Source organism: Gallus gallus, chromosome Z (genome assembly GCF_016699485.2).
Source record: "Gallus gallus isolate bGalGal1 chromosome Z, bGalGal1.mat.broiler.GRCg7b, whole genome shotgun sequence".
NCBI lineage: Eukaryota > Metazoa > Chordata > Aves > Galliformes > Phasianidae > Gallus > Gallus gallus.
In genome coordinates, this window is record NC_052572.1 from 51,360,336 (window position 1) to 51,380,997 (window position 20,662).

The following is a 20,662-nucleotide window of genomic DNA, read 5'->3' on the forward strand; positions in this document are numbered from 1 at the left end:
CTGCTTGTTAATTGCTGTAATATTTTCAAGTCAGTTCAAAACAACTGGCAGGCCAGTAGCATGTAAATGAAACTCAAATTTAATGTAGGTCATTGTCCTCATATGTAATCTCCTTTGCAACCCTTATCTTTAAACACAATCATGCGTCTTTTTCGGTTACCTGACACACCCTTGTGAAAGTTACTTCTTCACGTTATTGTCTCTTAAGAGAAATGTACCTGTATTTTCCGAAAGGGCAATTGATAGATGTGCAAAATAGACTTGGAAATTTGTTTTATGTTTTCAGAGTACTTGTACTCATCTGGTGTCTAAGTAATGTGAATGATAGTATCTGTGTGAATAGACATTAAAGTTATTTTGCCTGTTTGATCATTAATATATTGTTCATGGAGTGAAACATCAGTTTTCAGTTTCAGTCATGCTATAGCTGTCTTGAAAAAAGACATCACTTTCCTACTGTGACATGTTTAGTGTTTTGGAAGCTACATCAATTCTCTTTTCACAGAAGCTCTTTGAGACATCTCTTGTTAGTGCTATGAATAACTTAAATTTTGGAAGAAAAGTTATGGAAGCATGGGCTAGTATTTCTGCACTCCTGTCATTTTCAGTTAGCCCAGCAATTGAAATTTAGGGTAAGACTTTATACTACAGTCTGGTTCTTTATGAACCTGCTAGAGCAGGATAGTGCACTGTTACTTTCTACAGGAATGCCAGCAATTTCGTTATTGAAATCTAGCGTGAAACAGCTGCTAAATCACGTTTTTCTTTCTTGAATAAAGTCTATTTAAAGATAATTGCAGTTGCTTTTTAAAAATATACATAGATAAGTAGTCCAACTACTTCTGTAGATTTAAGTGCAGAATCAAAATAGATATGTATTGTTTATTGCTTAAATTCCACATTCACTTTTCTTTCTTTTTTATTCCATAAGCTTCCTATCTCCTATTTCTGCTTTCTTCCAGAGTTTGCTATTAGCAGATGGAAAGTACAAGTAACAACCAACTTCTTCAAAAAGGAGGATTTTCCTAATAGAAACCTTGACATTTCTTTGAAATTATTTCTAATAAAAGTATAATAGTGCACACTTTCATTCCTATTGTTTCTTCCTTAGATCTTAAAGATCAGTGATTTCATAGACACAGTGTGCTCATAATAGTGTGAAAATAAGAGACTTTACCAAAGTTTCTTTCATAAGCGAAGAAATTATCTGTCTTCAGTTGAAAGGTGTTTTGTACAAGTAGTTTTGTATTGAGGCACAAGTGTTTAGAAGAACAGCTTTTCTTTTCTTTTTCTTTCTTTCTTTCTTTTTTTTTTTTTAATTTGGAATTTCTGATACAAAGTTCAACTTTTGCTCACATTCTGGAATGCCTAACCATGACAGCTACCAGCAGGGTGTCAAGTGCCTCAGTGCTAAGCTTTGCAGGGGTGTGGCAGCGTGATGTTCTTCCATCCTAATAGGATCCTGGCCTTATAGATGTGCTTTGTGGTAGCCCTTGCCTGTTAAAAATTAGGCCCCACAGACATATGTTTCTATTTTCTTTCAGAAGCTACTGAAGCAGATGGAAGATACTGTCATTCATTCTCACTTTTTAGTACAGTATTGGGTGCAGAGCACTTGCAAAGGGCATGAAAACTTTTTTTTCCCCTAGATGTGACAAACTGAGACCCATATTTTCTGCAGTCACGGTGTGTCATATATTTGTTATCAGGCATTTCTGAGGAAACAGTTGTTGTCTCTCTGTCCTGCTGGGGTACTTCTGTGTTATAGAATCAGAATCATAGAATCTTGAGGTTGGAAAGGAACTACAAGATCATCTAGTCCAGCCGTCCTCCCATTACGCTTGGTACCACAAGCCACTAAACCATATCATGTAGCTCCTCATCCAGATGCCTCTTGAACGCTGCCGGGAACAGCGACTCCACCACCTCCCTGGGCAGGTCATTCCAGTGCCTGACCACTCTCTGAGAAAAAGTTTTTCCTTATGTCTAATCTAAATCTCCTCTGGTACAACTTGTGGTCATTTCCTTGGGTCCTGTTTGTTGCATGGGAGAAGAAGCCAAACCCCTCCTCATCACAACCTCCCTTCAGGAAGTTGTAGAGTGCAGTGGGGTCTCCCCTGATCCTCCTCTTCTCCAGACTGAACAATCCCAGCTCCCTCAGCCACTCCTCAACTTCTTTATAATCAAAAACACGTGGGCATTTTTGGAAGTCCTTGTATATGAATGAAGGCTCAATGTTTCTGCATCATATGACCTTAGTATACTAAAATATATGAGTTCCTTATGACATAATCCTGTGATTTAACACAAAAAACTGTTGTCACTGATTAATTGGTGACCAAAAGAGGGGTCTTTGTTTTCTTTGGCTGAATTTTCTTATCAAATATCTAAAGAGGCTTATTCATCCTTCAGTCTTCTTCTAAAGCAAGTTCAATGTTTACTTTTTGGATATGAAAAGTGAAGGAGGTCATTTAGTTTCAAATGAGAGTATTCTGATGGCTTGGAAATACTGCCAAAATGAGTCAAAGGTTGAGACATTCTCAGTCTTACAAATATTCTGTAAAGCGCCTGAGAAGACTTTCTTCTTCATTTGTAACACTTACTGCCTTATATTTCCAAATAATAGGTGGTTTATGTGGCTTATGGCTGTGGAGGATTCCAGCTGTGATACCAAAATCTTTTTATGTATGAGCAAAGAGTTCATATGCTTACATGGTTTTAACTGGCAAGTGATTCTTAATTCACTGGCAAAGGAAATGCAGTGCTGTGCAATAACTTGATACGTCTTTATCCTTAGCTGATCCTTTTCTTATTGAGGTGATTTGCCATAAGTTGATTAGACTGCCTTGGGAGAATACCATTCTACAGTAGTTCAAAGAAGAATAGTCTCCTGCACCAGGGCAGTTGGGCCTTTTTTTTTTTTTTTTTTTTTTTTTTGAGACAGATAATAGTAAGCTTCAATATGTTTGAAATTATTTTGCCACATCCAGAAAAGACTATGCATGCAGTGGTTAAATTTATGTGGAAAGATGGTAACAGTTAATGGCAGCCTGCTGGCCATGCCCACTGATGGCTGGGGCAATGTAATGTGTGTACCATGGTCATATTCACCATTGATGTCATTAATTTTTTTCATTCTCTTTCACAGCAAGGTTTTCATGCAGAGTCCAGGCTCTTGAGTGGTCTTTTAAATCTTCATAAGCAAATATTTGAGTTTGGAACTTAACAATGTAAGATGATGGGATAATGGGAAAAAAGAAAAAAAGCAGTCCTTAATATTGGTGTAGTTAATTAAGCTTAGTTGAAAGTGAATGACAATTTGAGGAATGTTTCATCTCTTCATTAAGCAATGATTTCTTTTGCTGAGGTAATTGTACATGCTGTTTCAAAATACTGTACACTGAAAGATGTAAAGCAGTCTCATGCAAACCCTCAGCAGTGTTTCTGTGGTGGCTGTTGCATTCTCAATGTTATTTGTACTTGAATCCTTTCGCACTTTATGGAGTATTCTGCCTAATACATTTTTAATTAATACATTAATGTATTTAATTAATACAGTTGAGAGGGTCAGATGAAGGGTTGTTTATATCACTGATGTGATTAGTCCCACTGAAGACATGAAAGTTCAAAAAGAAGGAGTTGAGAACTAGCAGAGGCTTTATTCCTTCAGAGTTTGTTATTTTAACTAACGTCTTCTAGAAAATAAGCTCAATAAATTGAGTCCAGATCCTGTTTCACTGAAGACAGTGGAAGTTTCAGCTTTGACTTTAGAAAGGTTAAAGTCAGACAAGTGATTCAACTTTCCTTATTTGGGAATAATTACTTAAAATGACTACAGGAAGAAGCATAGTTTTACAGTAAGCTGTGCAATGCTTCTGTGACAAGATCCCTCTTTCTTCAATGTAAGTTGCTATTCGTAACATGCCATCCAACATGCCATCCAACCAGATTCTGGGTCTAAGACCCAGTCTTCTGTCTGCTAAACTGACTGCTGAAGTAGAACCTTCCCTTGCCTGCTGTCATACAGAGATACTGGATGCCAACTGGATGGAAATGTTAAAAGCAGAGGAGGTGCCAAGCTGTGCTCCTGTGGCCAGAAGCTTTGCAGATGCTGAGAAGGAACTTCATCTGCAACACTGTGTTTGTCAACTTCTGAGTTACACTCTTTTTAGTAGGTTAGATGTCATCCAAAACATCCTAGAACAGTGAATTTCAAAGTTCAGTGGTACATTCTGGGAAAAAGTACTTTCATCTGTTTGATCTAGACGAACTATTTAATATCTCTATTGGGTACATAGCTTTTATATTGAAGTCCTTTTGTTTAAGTCATTAAAACCCTCTTTGCCCTCCTTACACACTACGTAAGTTTGGAGTTCACTGCCAAGTGTATTCCCTTTTTCAGGCTACTCAGATTTCTTTGTCTTCATGCAGGAATTGTTTTTTTTCTTCTGTTACCCATGTTGGTTTTTGTCTTTTTTTTCTTCTTCTTTTTTCCTTTTTTTTTTTTTTTGAGAATTATTTTGAAAGAATGTAATTGAGACAACGTGGAAGCTTCCTGTACTACATCTTTTCACACTATATTTCCCCCTATGCTACTTCTTAATTTTATGTTTTCAAATACCATATGAAATTTAAAGCTCAGTTAAAAGTGTTCTTTCAGTATAGTGACTGTAGAAGGAAAAGAATTTAACTGCCAGGCAAGTGTACACAAATAGTTTCACACTGAACCTGACCTAACACTCTTTGAACAGAGCTTAATATGTAATCTTTGAGAACTATTTAGAATTATAAACTTTTATGTTTCCTCCTATTCAATTCTGATCAGAGAAAACAGTTAAAAATACTCTGAAATACACACAGCCTGATTCTGATCTAACATACTGGGCAACACTATTGAATTTGGTACACAGACACAGCAAGTAAAAGCATTTAATATGCTAAATTATGAAATAATTTAATGTAGCCCATCAGTTCAGATTTTCTTTGTTAACGCAGTATAGCCTTGGGAAAGCACATACCATGTTCTAATCTAGTCAGATTTATCCATTCCACAGTAGCAGAGAAAGTAATCGTCATCTGAATTCTCCATTTAATATAATGAAGATTGACACCAGTTGTTTCATGTATTTGTCATTGTGAAAAGATTATTTATACACTACCTTTTAAACAGATGTCTATATTTTTTATTGTTTATTTGAATTTCACTTTTGTCAGTAGCTGCAAGGAGTCATAACCAGGTAGCAATATGCTATCAATTAACATTTCATCTGAAATCATGCTTTTAATAGTGCATTCTATTTTTATAAATGCAGAGGTATTTTGCTAGATGTAAAAGGAAGTCTGGCAGTTTTGACTGCAGATTAAACTAGGTGATATTTTCATTTGGGAGAAGCAAGTTTGGTATTTTTAAAGGCCAAAATACTGACATTTCATAAACACCTAAGACAAGCATGCCTTTTGCCAATGATTATTAGGTGTATAATATTGAGTACCTCACATTCATTAGGGCAGACTTTTACTTCTTTATTTGTTTTTCTTACAGCTTGCTGCTGTAGAAGGAATTTTGGAGCTCATACTCATTTCCTTCAAAATTCCATGCATTTTTCCAGATAACAAATTACAAAAGTATACTGCTGACACAAGGCTTAAGACCAGTGTAGAGTATACCTGATTTGTAACTTGTACTGCGTGTTACCTGGTCTGTTCCCAGTGTCAAACGATTGATTATAGCAATTGGAGAGTTGTGCTGGTGACTGGGGATAATCATTTTGACAGAAAGTTTACTGCCTAATCAAAGAAGGAAGGTTTTATATTATATTCTGCTCACATTCTGTTTTTCATTTTGTTTCACTTTATTTTAATTTCTTTTGTGCAAGGTTGAGTTAAACTGTTTCAGCTCAGCTGACGTTAAGAAAAGATGAATATTTGTAAGGAAGTAAAGGCACCGTGAAATGTTACAAATAAATAGAAATATGCTCAAAAGTAGATTTTAAAAGTCCAAATCTCAAGAACTCTGAGAATTTGTTGACTGCAGTGGTAACAAATTCTTACACTCTTATTTTCTAATATAATTTTATTGATTCTGATGGAGGTACAGCAAGTATGGGCTAGGAACTTCTAGGTAAAGTTTTCCTACTTCTCTGCATGTAGTTGAAAGCTTTCTTGCAGTTCCTGAAACAACAAGAATTGACCTGCAAATGTCTCAAATTACAAAGGTATCTTGAACTACAGATAAGGTATCAGTAGTTTGCCTTGTTGACTCACAGGTCATGATCAGTTCTGAACTCTACATGCACCTCTGAAGAAGTACAGGAATCGTTGGATTCTATCTAGCCCTCTACTTCTGCCCATGTGATTTACATCCACTTCAGCAATGTTTTATCTATTCCACCATGTCAGACAGTTGTGTTATCTTCTTGATAGTAAGTGCAATCAGTACTGCGTTTGGACTGCATAGCTTGGATATCTTTTTGATTTTTAAGAGAAACCAAAGAGAGAAATCTACTTCTTCTATGATGAGCAGAAGAGAAGATGTGCTTTTAAGTTCCAAAATTGTGAGATGCTCTTCATTATGTCTTTAATAATTATTCCTGTACAGAAACGCTCAGGAAGAAGTTGTGGCCCTCTAAGGTATTAAGATACACCCTTTTACTGCTAACTTTCCTCTCTGCAGTGATCATCTTGTAAGGCTGAAATTCAGCGTGAATGATGGCAGTTGTAGACTACTGTACTACATACATCAAGTCTGATTACTGTTTGGCTAGAGACACTGGTGTAGATAGCTGACTGCATGTGATTAGAGCAGACACAAAATTACTTCTGAAGAGATAAATTCCAATTTATATGAATATTAAATAATTAAGTTTTACTTTCAGTCTGTTCTACTATATCTATGGTACAAACTGCCAACAGTGTTGATCTTAGTTTTTTCAAAAACTTTTCTATGAGCAAACTTTCAAAAGTAACAGTAATAAAAAATCATGGGATCATTGATCACAAAAAAACCCTTAAGGTCATCTAGTTGAACCATCAACCTAACACAACTGAATTCACCCCTAAACCTTGCCCCTAAGTACCACAAGAGACAAATGACAACCTCACCACTTTCCTGGTCAGCCTGTTCCGATGCCAAATACCCCTTCCAGTCTTCTTAATATCCAGTCTCAACCTCCTCTGGTGCAACTTGAGTGGTTCCTCTTATACTGTCATGTGTCACCTGTGTAAAAAGATGGACACCCTTCTTGCTACAGCCTGTCTAACCAGGTGGTTAGAGAGAGTGTTGAGGTCTTTCCTCAGTCTCCTCCATACTGAACAACCTCATATCCCTCAGCCACTCCTCATCAGTCTTCTTTTCTAGTCCATTCACCAGCTTCGTTGCACTTCTCTGAATATATTCCAGCAACTCAATATGCATCTTTTAATAGGAAACCCAAAACTGAGTACTGTATTCAAGTTGTGGCCTTACCAGAGCTGATTACAGGGGGAGAATCACTTCTCCAGTTCTGCTGGCCACTGTATTTCTGATACAAGCCAGGCTACTATTGGCCTTCTTGGTCACCTGCACACACTGCTGACTCATGTCAACGCAAGACAGTAAGAATCTCTCCTTTAACTTGTCTTGTTTTAAAAATGTTGTGTCAGTTTCTCAGAGTAGGTAGTGAATGCTTAGCATTATATGTCAGGAACCTTTGTCTTAAAGTTCAGGTTTATGTAAAATGGTGTGCAGTACATTCACTACCTTAGTCATTTGTACATGTAACTATTCCCCATTGTATTTGCTTTTTAACTACACTTTTTACCATGCTACAATTTTTTTACAGCCAAACAAAATTCTGACTCATTTGCTTTATTGTCTTTGGAGAGACGATCAGTCAGCTTAGAACTGCTTTCTGCTCTTAGATTCCTTGAGCTTTCAAAAAAGTAACTGAATACAATGGAAAATAATCTCATTCACACGTATCTTTAATTGAAGGATATTAGCCTGTAGGGCCTGTGTTTTTGGAAAAGGGAAACTGAAGAGGCCAGGCGCAATGTGAAGATTATTATTAATGTTGCACAGCATCTGATGCCTTTGAGACAATTCGCTGTCTGATTAAAAACATGTTTTTGTTGTCTTTTCTCATTTGGGTGAGTAGATGTTAACAAAGAATCATTTTGCTGTATCTCTAAATACCTTTAATATAATCAGGTTGTATACTCTAAACCTCAACCTTATTGTAACTGTTTAACACAAGGCTAACTCTGTTCTGGTGAGGCAAATCTTCCTTGGCCCCTTCTAAGAGTGTAGTGATACAGTGCAACATATGTGGCAATGCTGTGTAAGGACTTGATTATTTTCCTGGTTTACAGCTTCTTTTTCCCCCAGTTTGACCAGTACAGCTATGTGTGTGGCTGATGTTTGTCTGGACCAGCAGAATGACCAGGTTTAAATTTCTAAATGCCCTTCTTTATATGTAACTCTGCTTTCTTTCAAGGCTGGGAAAATTACTTTAGCAGCAATAATAGGATGGTATTATTTTATTGAAGTTCAATTTTTAAAGATTAAGGATGTAAAACAATCTTGTTAGCAAATTTTGAAGGTACCTAAGTGAGTTACATACCAGAATCCTGACCAGTTTCTATGTTCCTTCTGTATCTACCCGCCATTTGTGTCTTTGGAAACTACCTGCAGCTTCTAAACTGACAATCAAACGTTGTTATTGGCTCAGAAGAGTACCATTACGATAGCTTTAGGTGGGTTTGTGTGCTACTGAGTACAAAACCAAAGCATTTCACAATTATAAATGTAAGATTTTGAGTTTTTCCAGAGACTGCTGTTGGAAAACAGGAAGCTCTAAGTACTTCCAAGTCAACTAATTAAAGCTTAATTTGTATTTAGTTATATAACATTGTATTTACAATTGTTTATATTTCTCTAGATTTAGTCAAATAATCTGTGAAGTAATTGCAAGGCTAATCAAATATTCAGTGTAGGGCTGACTTGATGAGGTGAATTGGATACTGCATGGGGTGAAAACTTATAACAAGAGCTGCGTTGCCTGATTACAGCAGTGAGGATGTTAATGGAAGCTTTCTAGCAGTTGCCGACATTGTGAGTTCTTATCAGAGTTGAAGCCTGAACTGAAAACTTAATTTAGCTACCCTTTCTCCAGCACTGTCATTTTTCTTCCTGGTGGTATAAAGGCATACCAAATATAGTGTCACTGATCTCAGTTTAGAGAGAACTTGTTTATTTGATGTGTAAAATGGATGCTTAAAAAATGAATAGATAAAAATAAGTGTAGAATCACAGAACCATAAAATGGTTTGAATTGGAAAGGACCTTAAACATCATCCAGTTCTGATCTCCCTGCCATGGACAGAGACCATCTTCCACCAGCTTGGGCTGCCCAAGGCCCCATCCAGCCTGGCCTTGAGTGCCTTCAGGGTTGGGGCATCCACAGCTTCTCTGGGCAGCTGTGCCAGGGCCTCTCCACCCTCTGAGTAAAGAATTTCCTCCTAACATCTAACCTTAGTCTCCCCTCTTTTAGTTTAAAACCATTACATCCTGTCCTATCTCTGTTGGCCCTAGAAAAAATGTATCCATATGTTTCTTACTGGGTGCCTGTAAGTAAAGTACTAAAAGGCTATAATGAGGTCTTCCCAAAGCCTTCTCTTGTCTAGACTGAACAAGCCCAGCTACCTCAACATTTCTTCACAGGGGATGTGCTCCAACCATATGATCACTTCTGCAGCCCTCCTTTGGACCCAGTCTTGACAGTCCATGTCTTTCTTGTGCTGATCTCTCAGCCTGTTAGCTGCACTTCTTTTGCTGCAGCCAAGAATGCAGTTTGCTTTCTGTGCTGCAAGCTCACGTTGTCGGTTTTAGTTCAGTACTTCACAGTGTGATACAGTGCAGTGCAGTGCAGAGCACTGCTCCCCCAAGTCCTTCCCCTCAGAACTGCTGTCAATCCATGTTTGTGCTTTGGATTGCCCTAAGTCATGTGCAGGACCTTGCATTTGGCTTTGTTGAACTTCGTGATGTTTATCTGGGCACACCTCTCAAACCTGCTCTAGATGGCATCCCTTCCCTCCAGTATTTCAACTGCACCACCATTTTGACTTTGTCTCTGAGCTTTTTCTCATGATTTACATGATTTATTCAGTAGAAGTTGTATGAGAGGATTTTAATGTACTGTTTTTGTCTTTGCAGCTACTGGCTCACAAACAAGGTCCACATCAAACGACCCAGCACTGGTCTCCTCATGTACACGCTTGCCACCAGATTCTGTGATGAAATTCACCTGTATGGATTTTGGCCATTCCCAAAGGATTTACACGGAAAACCAGTCAAATATCATTATTACGATGATCTGAAGTATCGGTACTTTTCTAATGCCAGCCCTCACAGGATGCCATTAGAGTTTAAAACATTATATGTATTACATAACAGAGGAGCACTTAAGTTAACAACAGGGAAATGTGTACAGCAATAAAGCACATGTAAAGTACAGTAAGAAGCTCTTCATCATAAAGATGCTGTGGAATGGCAGTGGGATCCCAGTGAGGATATGTTTCAATACCCTTTCAGCCATTGGAAAAAGGAATTTTGTCAGAAGTACATAACCAGCTATTATACCTGCAAAGTGCTATAAAACTAAGCTATCTTGACTGCAAGGGTTCAAGTAAGTGCCACTTTCACTAAGAACAAAGTTTGAATGTATACTCAGTAGTGTTTACAGTATCCAATGATACATTCATCATGAATTAAAGAAAAATATAGCCTGCTTACTGCTGACTTACCACTGTGGTCAGAGAGAAGACATCACCTGGGGACAATATATTTTCTTCTGCAAAGAAACTAGGCTTTGGCAGAAAAAAATAAAAACAAAAATCATGATGGAATTGAGTAGAGAAAGTGAAATCCATAAGGTCAAACAAGTAAATGCATTCAGTCAGGGGACTGTTTCTGATCTGATCTTGTATTATAACCTGAGCTTTTGTTGCTGTTTTTCTTATGGCTGTTGGTTGAGTTTTGTTGCTTTTGAGTATTTGAATCCTTAAAGGATTTTGAGGATGTAATGAGTAATTATCAGTAAATATTTTATGGAATTGTCTTAGGGAAAAAAAACCTACAAAAAATAAACACAAAAAAACATAAGGGTAGGAGGGTGGAGGGTAACATAAAATACTTTGTCAGTTGTTATTGTGTTGTAACCTACTGTCACACAACTCTTAACCTCCCAATTCTTTTTCTAGCTACAGCTGTCGATATGTGGAAGCACTCAGAGATAGGTCATTTTGAGCCATTCTTTTTAAGAGTGTTTCTGTTGTGTTCAGATTTGAAGACATTTACAAAAAGGTGCCCTTATTTTTGGTACCAAAGATTACTCTTACAGTGTATACACCTTTTTCCTTGAAGAAATAGAGTAGATTTAGTATGATGTTTCTTTGCTGCTGAGGGGAACATGTTTAAGTTTTTTAACTGAACATCTCAAAAGTGAAGACTCTTTGCTTTGCCTACATAATTTCATTCTTTAGAAAAATCTGCAAGAGAAAAGAAATTATTTCATACATTCCAATATATATGTGATTTTTATTCCTAATTGAATGGAAAACACAAAGTCTAAAGAAACTCAGGTGACATAGTGGAATATGATTAAAGATGAAGACGTCCAATTAAATGGAAAATAAATGAACTGTAGATCAAAGCTTACATTTCTAATGGTGTTGGATGATAACTCTGTCTAATATACCTCTTTTCTATCAGCTTGATGTTCTGATGTGCAACTCTCTGAAACAGCAAAGAGCTGCATTATTTTACACTGATTTTTCTGAGCATCAACTTTGTTTAGCCATGAAACTGAGAATTCTTTCCCTCTCTTCTTTCAGAAATGAAGAAGATATAGGAGGGCAAAGGAGGGTCAGTTCAACGTATAGTGATATACAGTACATGTGTGCATACAGCATGTTTTAGCTCTTCAGGTGCAGGTGAAGTAAAAACACTGTGGTTCCATCCTTTTCATGTAAGGCGAGACTAAGGAGATGGCATGCAGATACCAGTATTTTCTTGTTATGTTTTCAGCTCTAGGTTAGATTTTCGTCTCCACTGATGTTTAGTATATCTGTCGTAGTTTGAGCAATTAATATGTAACACGGCACTAACAAATATTACTAGTTAAAAACACCACTTGTTAACTACTTTTCCTTTTATGTTCACATGTATTTCATCTCACATGGCTAGAGGTCTCTGATTATGCAAGTTTAGTAGGTTAAATCTGTGGCTTGCAGACAGTTTTGCCAAAAGTTGATGAGAAACAGAAATTATTATACCTTATCTAGGACACAGTAGCATCTTTACTTATTGACCAGGACAATTTACTTCAGCTATATACAAAGGTGTGGGATAAGGTCTTAACATGAACACCACTGAAACGAAAGCATTGCTGGGAACTAAATAGCGCTGCAGGGTGGAATGTTTAATTTGTCATTGATCAGTCAGAGAGTGTTCTACGTACACCGTGAAAACTTGTAGTTTAGGACAAGATATTTCCTTGATAGAAGGTGGGCATATCCCTATTATTTCCTAACTGCTAGTGTCAAATTTTTAAAATGCTTTTCATACACACTGATTGACTTTCCCTTGGTGAATTCACAGATGCCAGTCTCACAGGAGCTCAGAAGAGCACCTCAGTGAGTTTTATCTGTTCCTCTGGGAATGTTTTTTCTTCAAAGTGGTGTCAGGCTGTCAACAAAAAGAGAATTCATGTAAACTAAAATACAAACTGTGCTGCAAGCTGTCCATTTTGAGGTAGTTTGTGACAGTGGGTTACCAGTTGCTCTATGTTGACGTGAGTTGCGATGTGCTCTGGAGTTTTCCTGGTAGGTTTAAGGGCCTTGGTTGTTAGCCCTGTTACTGCTAGGGAGCCATAGCAGCAGACTCACTGCAAACATCCTTACTTACCTTTCCTTTAGACCTGCCTCTGTATTGCTGTGGGATCTTTGTATATGTCTCTCCAGGCATCCCAGGACCCAGGTCCCCTGTATGGCCTTTTCCCTGCAATTGACCTAGTGAAGAAATGAAAGTACCCCAAAGGCTTAGCAGCTGTATAGGGACTTTACAGTGGAATATATTTCACCTAGTGGTCCTTCTCAGTGCAGCAGTGAACAGCTCAAACCTCCACAGCTGCCTGGGATCATTTCTATTTTTTATAAATATTCATACCTCCTGTGTTGCCTATCAGATAGCAAGCTTTATTAAAATTACTACTTTTATCATCCAACACTATCCACAACTAATATGAAGTAGATAGGATAAGAAGAAAGATCCCTAATATTGTGATGAGATGTGCCCCATTGAGGATCATCTGTGGAATACCCACTGACTGAGTGTTCCTCAAATTTATCCCCCCATAGGCCATGGTAATAGCCAGCCATATTTTATAAATATATATTAAAAATAAGAACCAGGAACTACATCAGGACAGCCATGAATATTTTTCCAAATCTCATTGCAGCTCTACATTAAAGAACTCAATTTCATTCATGTAAATTTATTATAAATTGTTCAACATCATGTATATTAATGTTTCTGTGGCAGAGAGTCTTTCTCTTATATTTCATAAAGATAATAGATAAATGCCTTTGATGGTCAAGTTTTCAGCTTTGGGAAAATTCTTTCTCCCACAGCTCTGAGCCACTCTCCACTGAACCTTTCAGAGTTTGGCTAGTTTACACAATCTGATGTCTAGTGAAAACTGTATTGTTATTTTGTTAAACAATAAAATCAGTACATGCCTGTGGTCAGCACCTTTTTTTTTTTTTCCCCCCCTTTTTTTTTTTCCTTTTTTTTTCAGTTGATTGCAATTTGAAGAAAAATAGGTGTGGGTTCAGAACATTTTATCAGTGTTTGATCTAGAAAAGTGCTGAGCACTCCTTACAGTGACTTTCCTGGAGAGATGTGTCCAGGATTTAGATGGGGATCTAGATTAGCATATTTCAGGATATTAATCTGAAATTGCACGTTATTTATTTTTAAGAGCACTGTTACTTTGTGTTGGGAAAAGCACAATTGTTCTAAATGTAGATAGAATAAAGGAAGAGCGTTTACAGAGAGCATCATTCCTGCACAGTACTACTGCTACTGAGCATATGTAACACAATTTCTGTGGTTTAAAGTATTGATATGTATTCTGTCAGAATTGTCATGTTTGACACTTTAATATTATTCCAAGTACGGCTATTGGGGATTGTTTTCTTATTTGTACAAATGTAAAATAAAGAATTTTTTTTTCCATTTTTCTGCTATATTCTGCTCCATATTCCTTTGTAATACGGTGTTGATAATATTTTTCAATTATGTACAAATTGAGAAGATATGTGGGAGAGTGTCTGCTCCTTTAAGGGTGTCTGATTGAGGACTTTCTTAGCACAAAAGGGGCTATTAAGAAAAGGGGGAAGCCATAAACAAGAACACAGACAGACACAAACCCAATCAACAGGTGGTAATGGAGGCAGTAACGGGTCAGTCACGCTGCTCGTTAATGTGGAGTGTGAGAATATTTCTCCCAGTACAATTATCTGATTGAGGACCTTAACAAGTAGGATACTAAGGATAAGGGAGAAACAATAAAATACACAGCGGCACAAATGTATTTTGGTAGACAAAATGGCAAATTTTGGTAACAGAGGTAGACAAATGTAACAGAGACAAGAACAAGAAACCAGCTTGGTCACTCACATTAACTGATGGAATGACAAGAAATTGCACACAAAGTGGGATTCTGCAGCTGATAAGGACGCAGACATGAGGGTCTGGGATGTCAGAGGGGGTCAGTGGGACTGTGTCAGCTGATAAGATGACCTGTAAGGGGTGGGAACAGGGGTCAGCAAAATAGGGAACAGATAGAAGAGGTAGGTTGGAAAGGGGCCAGTCGCATGTGAATAGTTGCCAGTCAGTGCATTTGTCTGACTGAGGTCTGCACCTGATCGACACAGCCTGTCCTGTCTCTATTAAATCCTCTCTCAGTCATCTCTCTGTGTGATCTGAGTCTCTGTCTCACATGTGTTGGGGTGTCAGGGACTGGGTGCTGGCTCCCGGGGAAAGGATGAATGGACTGGGTGCCAGGGCCCAGTGTCAAACCAGAGGCATCAAGCAGCTGGGGGTGCACAGGCAGGTGAGAGGCCCAGGGTGTGGGCAGAGGGGCTGTGCTGTGCTGTGCTAGGAGTGGTGGGTGTGTGAGTGCTGGTGATGTCCCAGGGATTTTGCATGCGGACCTGCAGCAGGGCCTTCTGGCTCCCCCCAGGGCGGGAGGCTGTGCCCCTCAGGTGTGGGGTCCTATTCGTGGGGCTGCTGCAGGCGGCATCTGGCTGGGGCCTGCTGTGTAGCAGCCATTCAGCAACAGCTTGAGCCAGAGCAGGTGGAGGAGGCTGCCATGCTCCTTAAAGTACTTAGCAATAAGTTAAGTGCAATAAGTCATCTGCACCCTGCTTCTGGGTGCTGCAGTGTAGGTGGATTTGCAATCTTGCAGGAGCAACCAGCCCCTTCATCCTGTATCCCAGTTTCAGAATGGGACTTCCAGAATACAGAAGAGGAAAAGTGGTTTCCAGCACTGTAATGAGGGGTGAGCAACCCTCTGCTGGAGAAACAACACAAAGATTTGGGGGATTAACAGCTCAAAGTGTGGACAGAGGCTTAGCAATTGCTACTGATTATAGGATAAGGGAAGCTGCTAAAAGCAGGGGATTGCTTCATGCAGCTGAGGCTGAGTACTGACAGGATCAAAAACTCTCCCAGGTGCTGTGTGGAGGCCAGTGGCCACAACAGCAGAGTAGAGGGAGCAGGAGGGACTGTTGCATCAGCACACCCACAGTGTATAGTAAATACCAGGAGGGGGCAAACAGGAGAGGTAGGTGATCTACTTACAGATAAAAACTGGAAGAACACAAGTTGCTCTCACTCATTCTCATACTTTCAAATTCTCAGTGCCTGTCTGTGATACACAAGAGGTCTGTCCTGCTGCCAGGCATACATTAGGGCTCTGGCTACAGCTTCAAACCCTGCCTTGGGCCCCAGCCATGCTTAGCAGCACCGTCAAAAGACTGATGAATCTTTTCAACACTCCCTTCTAAGTTCTTAAATTCCCTAATTGATAGAGATACAGACATATATTCAAAGCATAAATTTAGGTTTGGGTTGGTTGACTCCAAATCTTCTTTTGCAGGTCTCCATGCCCTTTTCTTTGGGAGGCTGCTGCAGGATATGCTTTCAGAAGCATTTAGAAAATATAATGGCATCTTTGGCAGTTTCCTCTGGACCTGGGGAAATTTAGAGGAACAGAAGCCAAGAGAGGTGCTGTTGTGCCACTGCAGGCACACATACAGTATGCAAGTGGGAGATATGGAAGTGTAGAAGAAAGGTAGTCAGTGGGAAGCACATAGCAGTTCTGACAAGCCGAAGGCACTCAGACTAGGGCTGTTAAAATTGGCTGGACAACCCAAGAGAGACAGGCCATGAGCTAAGGGGCCTTGATCTCTTAGAGTCATCCAGGGAGACTGTTCCACCTACAGCAGTTAGTCTCCAGCTGGGCAGGAGGCCAAGAGATTCTGCTCCCCAAACAGTTCTCCCAACCTGAGGGTAGTGAGTGGGTCCCATGGCCATCCTACCCTCACTCTGGCATTTCTTCTTTGCCACTTGAACAGGATTCTTCTCAGCACACGAGTATTCTCATATGGTGAGGGACAACATGAGCTGCTAGCTTTGGCAACAAAAGCTGCTGCCAGGCACTGAACAAAACCCCCTTTTAGGGAGGTCTCACATTTTACTTTCTTTTGGGTACTATTTTCTCTTTTTATGTTTTGTTTTCCAATTTCCTTCCAGTTTGTGTGGGAAAGATGAAGCCAACTGCAGCCATGGACCTAATTATGCCAAAATTCAGCCTTAATTGCTTCTGCAAATTTTACCACTTATCCTCTGCCACATCAAAGCACACCACAAAATGTTTCATTGCAGGAATTTCTTTTGAAAGCAAAACAGAACAATAAAATAGTCAGTCTCCCACCTGATCCCTCAGATTCTGAAATATCCTCTTGCAAACTGATGAACTAAATGAAGAAGAAGGTGGATTTCTCATATTGCAATTTCTAGATATTGGTGCAATTGAGAACGTAATCTCTACTTTCTATACTAGCAGTGCTTTCTCTTCCTGTGCATAAATGGACTTATGAGAATTGTGACTGGGTTGCACTCACTCAGATCTTCGAAATCTCCCAACCTATAGATTCCACATACTGCTGGTGTTTAAAGTGATTCACCATGACCTTTCATTGTCTACAGCCTGAACCTTGAAACTCCACTTTAACTACCCCTTTTCTGCTGTGTGCTGAATTGGTCCTGGCCACACAGGCATTTCCTGCAAGGCAAGTGCTCCAGTGTCTCAGTAGACACCATTCAGCCTCACTGGCTCCACTTCTGTATGTGGCCACAAAAAGGAGACAAAGCCTGAATTAGGCCTGCTGCACTCAACCAGGGGAGAAGGATAGGAGAAAGTCTCCAAGAGTGAATCAGGTGCATCCATTCAAGCAGAGAACTAGGCAATAGTGCTGGCTTGTGAGGAGAATCAGTAGGCCTGTGTCCTGCTGCCCAAAAGGCAGACATGGGTTTTGTTGAAGGCACCTCAGTGCTGTATGGATCTGGAGATTTGTCATGGCCAGGGCGACCTGCTGGAAAACTCAGTCAAAGCCTTGGTCACTGCTGCAGCAGAACCCAAGTGCCAACTCTACACGATGAAATGGAATGGTCAGAGGCACCGTGGAAAACCCGGATGCCATTGCTGGGTTTGGAGTGCTGCAGATGATGATCGCCCGTTGTGATGTCACTGGCACCAATGCCCAACGTGAGAGATAGTGACATACGCAGTGGACTGTGACCTCTTGGCCCTCACTGCTTGTAGCCGGGCACAGAGTCTCTCACTCTGGTTTGTGCCTGCACTCCAGCTGAGCGTCTCTGCGAGGTTTGGAGTGAGCAGTGAGGATAGCCTTGGTGCTGGTCTCGTGCTCTGGGAGCTGCTGACAGCCACTCTCAGTGCTCATCCCCAGAGCCACTGGAGCTTCTTCTCCGCCCTGCCTGGCTCGGGCAGCCGGGGCACCCAGGAGGCCGCAGCAGCAAAGGGAACCGGTAAGGGGACGCCTCACCCTGGGCAGCTGGGAGGCTTTCCTTCCCGAGGGACCTGGGCACTTGTTGCTCCCCAGCCGGGATCAGCGAGTGACCGTGGCCTCTCTTCCTTTCCTAGCGTGACCCCTGCTGCTGCAGCAGCGGGCTGAGGAGCAGCCCCTCATCTCCTGTGCTCTCCTGCCCACAACAGCAGCTGGACAGCATGGCCACTGAGCTGGACCATCGCTGCCCCATTTGCCTGGATGCCATGGATGACACCAGCTATGTCATGCCATGCCTGCACCGGTTTTGCTTTGGCTGCATCCGGCGGTGGGCTGAGAGCAGGCCCACGTGCCCCCTCTGCAAACGCAGGGTGACGTCCATCTTGCACTCGGTGCGTGCGGATGACAGCTTCGAAGAGCTCGTTGTCAGATGGCCTGCTCAGGGAAGGAGAGCTCCCCAACACCAGACAGGGGCTGCAGGGCAGGTGCCTGCAGTGCCCACCTGGGCCTCCGCGTTCCGCCATTACCCAGCTGTGCTCCGGCCCCTGCTGCCCTGGCTGTGCCAGGAACTGCGGCAGCAATTTGGGGCTGACACCATGGAAGCCTCTGCAGCGCTCCACCTTGTCGTCTCCGGCCTGCGCATCTTTGGCCTGGACGAGGGAGCGCTGGCTCTGCGGATGCTCAGCTCCCTGCAAAGCCAAACCACCAGCTTTGTGCAACAGCTCGTTGTCCGAGCTGTGCAGCTGTGCAGCGGGGAGGTGCAACATCTGCTGGGCCTGGATGCCTCCCGTGCTGCCACAGGGCAGGAGGGCAGCCCTGCAGCTGCCCGTGGTGCAGCTGTCTCCCCAGCAGAGGCTGCTGACCCCGGCCCACAGGCCTCCAGCAGCATCAGGGAAGCCAACGTGGAGGAGCTTCCTGTCCCCTCAGCTGCTGCCCTTGATGGGAATCCTGGCCAGCCTCCATCCGTCCCAGCTCTGGTGACGATTGTCCAAGAAGCCGCCCAAGAGGAGCCGGGGGAGGCAGTGCTAGATCCCTCAAGAACGGTCAGGGAGCGCTCACGCAGGGCATCTCAGCGAGCCCCAAAGAGGAGGGCCCACACCTCTGAGGCCTCTGCACTTCCTGCCAAGAGGCCACCCCGCCGGCAGCACTAGGACACCACCCCAGCAGCTGGCGAGAACGGGGCCGGGCCTGCAGCTGGGGCACAATCAGCCCTCAGGGGCTCGGACTGTGTCAGACCACAGAACAACGGAATGGCCCGGGTTGGAAGGGACCTCAAGAATCTCCAATCCTCCCGCTGCCGCAGGCAGGGCCACCAACCTCCACATTTAATACTACACCAGGCTGCCCAAGCCCCCATCCAACCTGGCCTTGAACACCTCCAGGGACGGGGCATCCACAACATCTCTGGGCAGCCTGTTCCAGCACCTCACCATTCTCATAGTGAAGAACTTCCCCCCGGCATCCAACCTAAATCTTCCCTCCTTCAACTTAAAACCATTTCCCCTTGCCCTGCTGTTCTCCACCCTTTCCAAGAGTTGCCTCTGCAATAAAATTACAGAAAAGTCTCTGTGTTGCTACCAATGCCTCTGTCAGCGCTGCGCATGGGGGAGGTATGACCTTTGCTGGACCCGGAGGCCTCCCATGCTGCTGTTATCGTTGCTTTAGAACCTCCCATAGCACACTGCAAGGCAAATGTTGAGAGAGGAGGCACTGCTTCATTTCTACGCATGGCACAAGGTGGATCACCTCCACCAATCAAGCGCACCCGTGTCTTTACACTGTCTTCTGCTTACAATCCAAAAGGTATCACTCCACACCTACTGGAATGTGGTAACGTGATGGGAAACACAGGAATGACATCAGAGTAGCAAAGTCCTAGGCTACAGCAAGTAAGGATATGCTCAAATGTTGCTATGCCTGCACCAGTTTTGCTTTGGCTGCATCCGTCGGTGGGTTGAGAGCAGGCCCACGTGTCCCCTCTGCAAATGGAGGGTGACATTCATCCTGCACTTGGTGTGTGTGGATGACAGCTTTGAAGTGTTTGCCTTCAGACGGCTGTGTGGTTGAGGTGAGCTCCCCAACACCAACTGTGGGCTGCAGGGCAGGTTCCTGGGGTGCCCACCTGTGCACCCATGGTCTGCCTGCCCACAGCTGTGCTCTGTCCCCTGCTGCCCTGGCTGTGCCTGGAACTGAGGCAGCTCTTTGGGGCTGACCACAGGGCAGTCTCTGCAGCACAGTGCCTTGTTGTGTCTGGCCTGTGCTTCTTTGGCCTGGACGAGGGAGTGCTGACCCCCTGGCTGCTCAGCTCTCTGCAAAGCCAGGACGCCAGCTTTGTGTGATGGCTCATTGTCCGAGCTGTGCAGTTGTGCATCAGGGAGGTGCAATGTCTGCTGGGCCTGGGGGCCTCCCATGCTGCCAGAGGGCAGGAGGGCAGCCCCATGGCTGACTCTGGCCCAGCTGCCTTCCTAGTACAGACTGTTATTTTTTCATTCCCAGCACTCAGGTACCCTCGCTTTCCCATTGCCCCCAG

General features: G+C 42.1%; 1 protein-coding gene across 1 annotated transcript in view; it reads left to right on the forward strand.

The window, feature by feature from the left end:
* ST8SIA4 (ST8 alpha-N-acetyl-neuraminide alpha-2,8-sialyltransferase 4) overlaps window positions 1-14,286 on the forward strand; it is a 57,707-nt gene extending 43,421 nt beyond the window's left edge. The window contains exon 5 of the mRNA NM_204283.2: window positions 10,193-14,286. Within this exon, the coding sequence (NP_989614.2) occupies window positions 10,193-10,475 (283 nt within the window). The 3' untranslated portion in view covers window positions 10,476-14,286. The remainder of the gene's footprint in view (window positions 1-10,192) is intronic.
* Window positions 14,287-20,662: the final 6,376 nt, after the last annotated feature.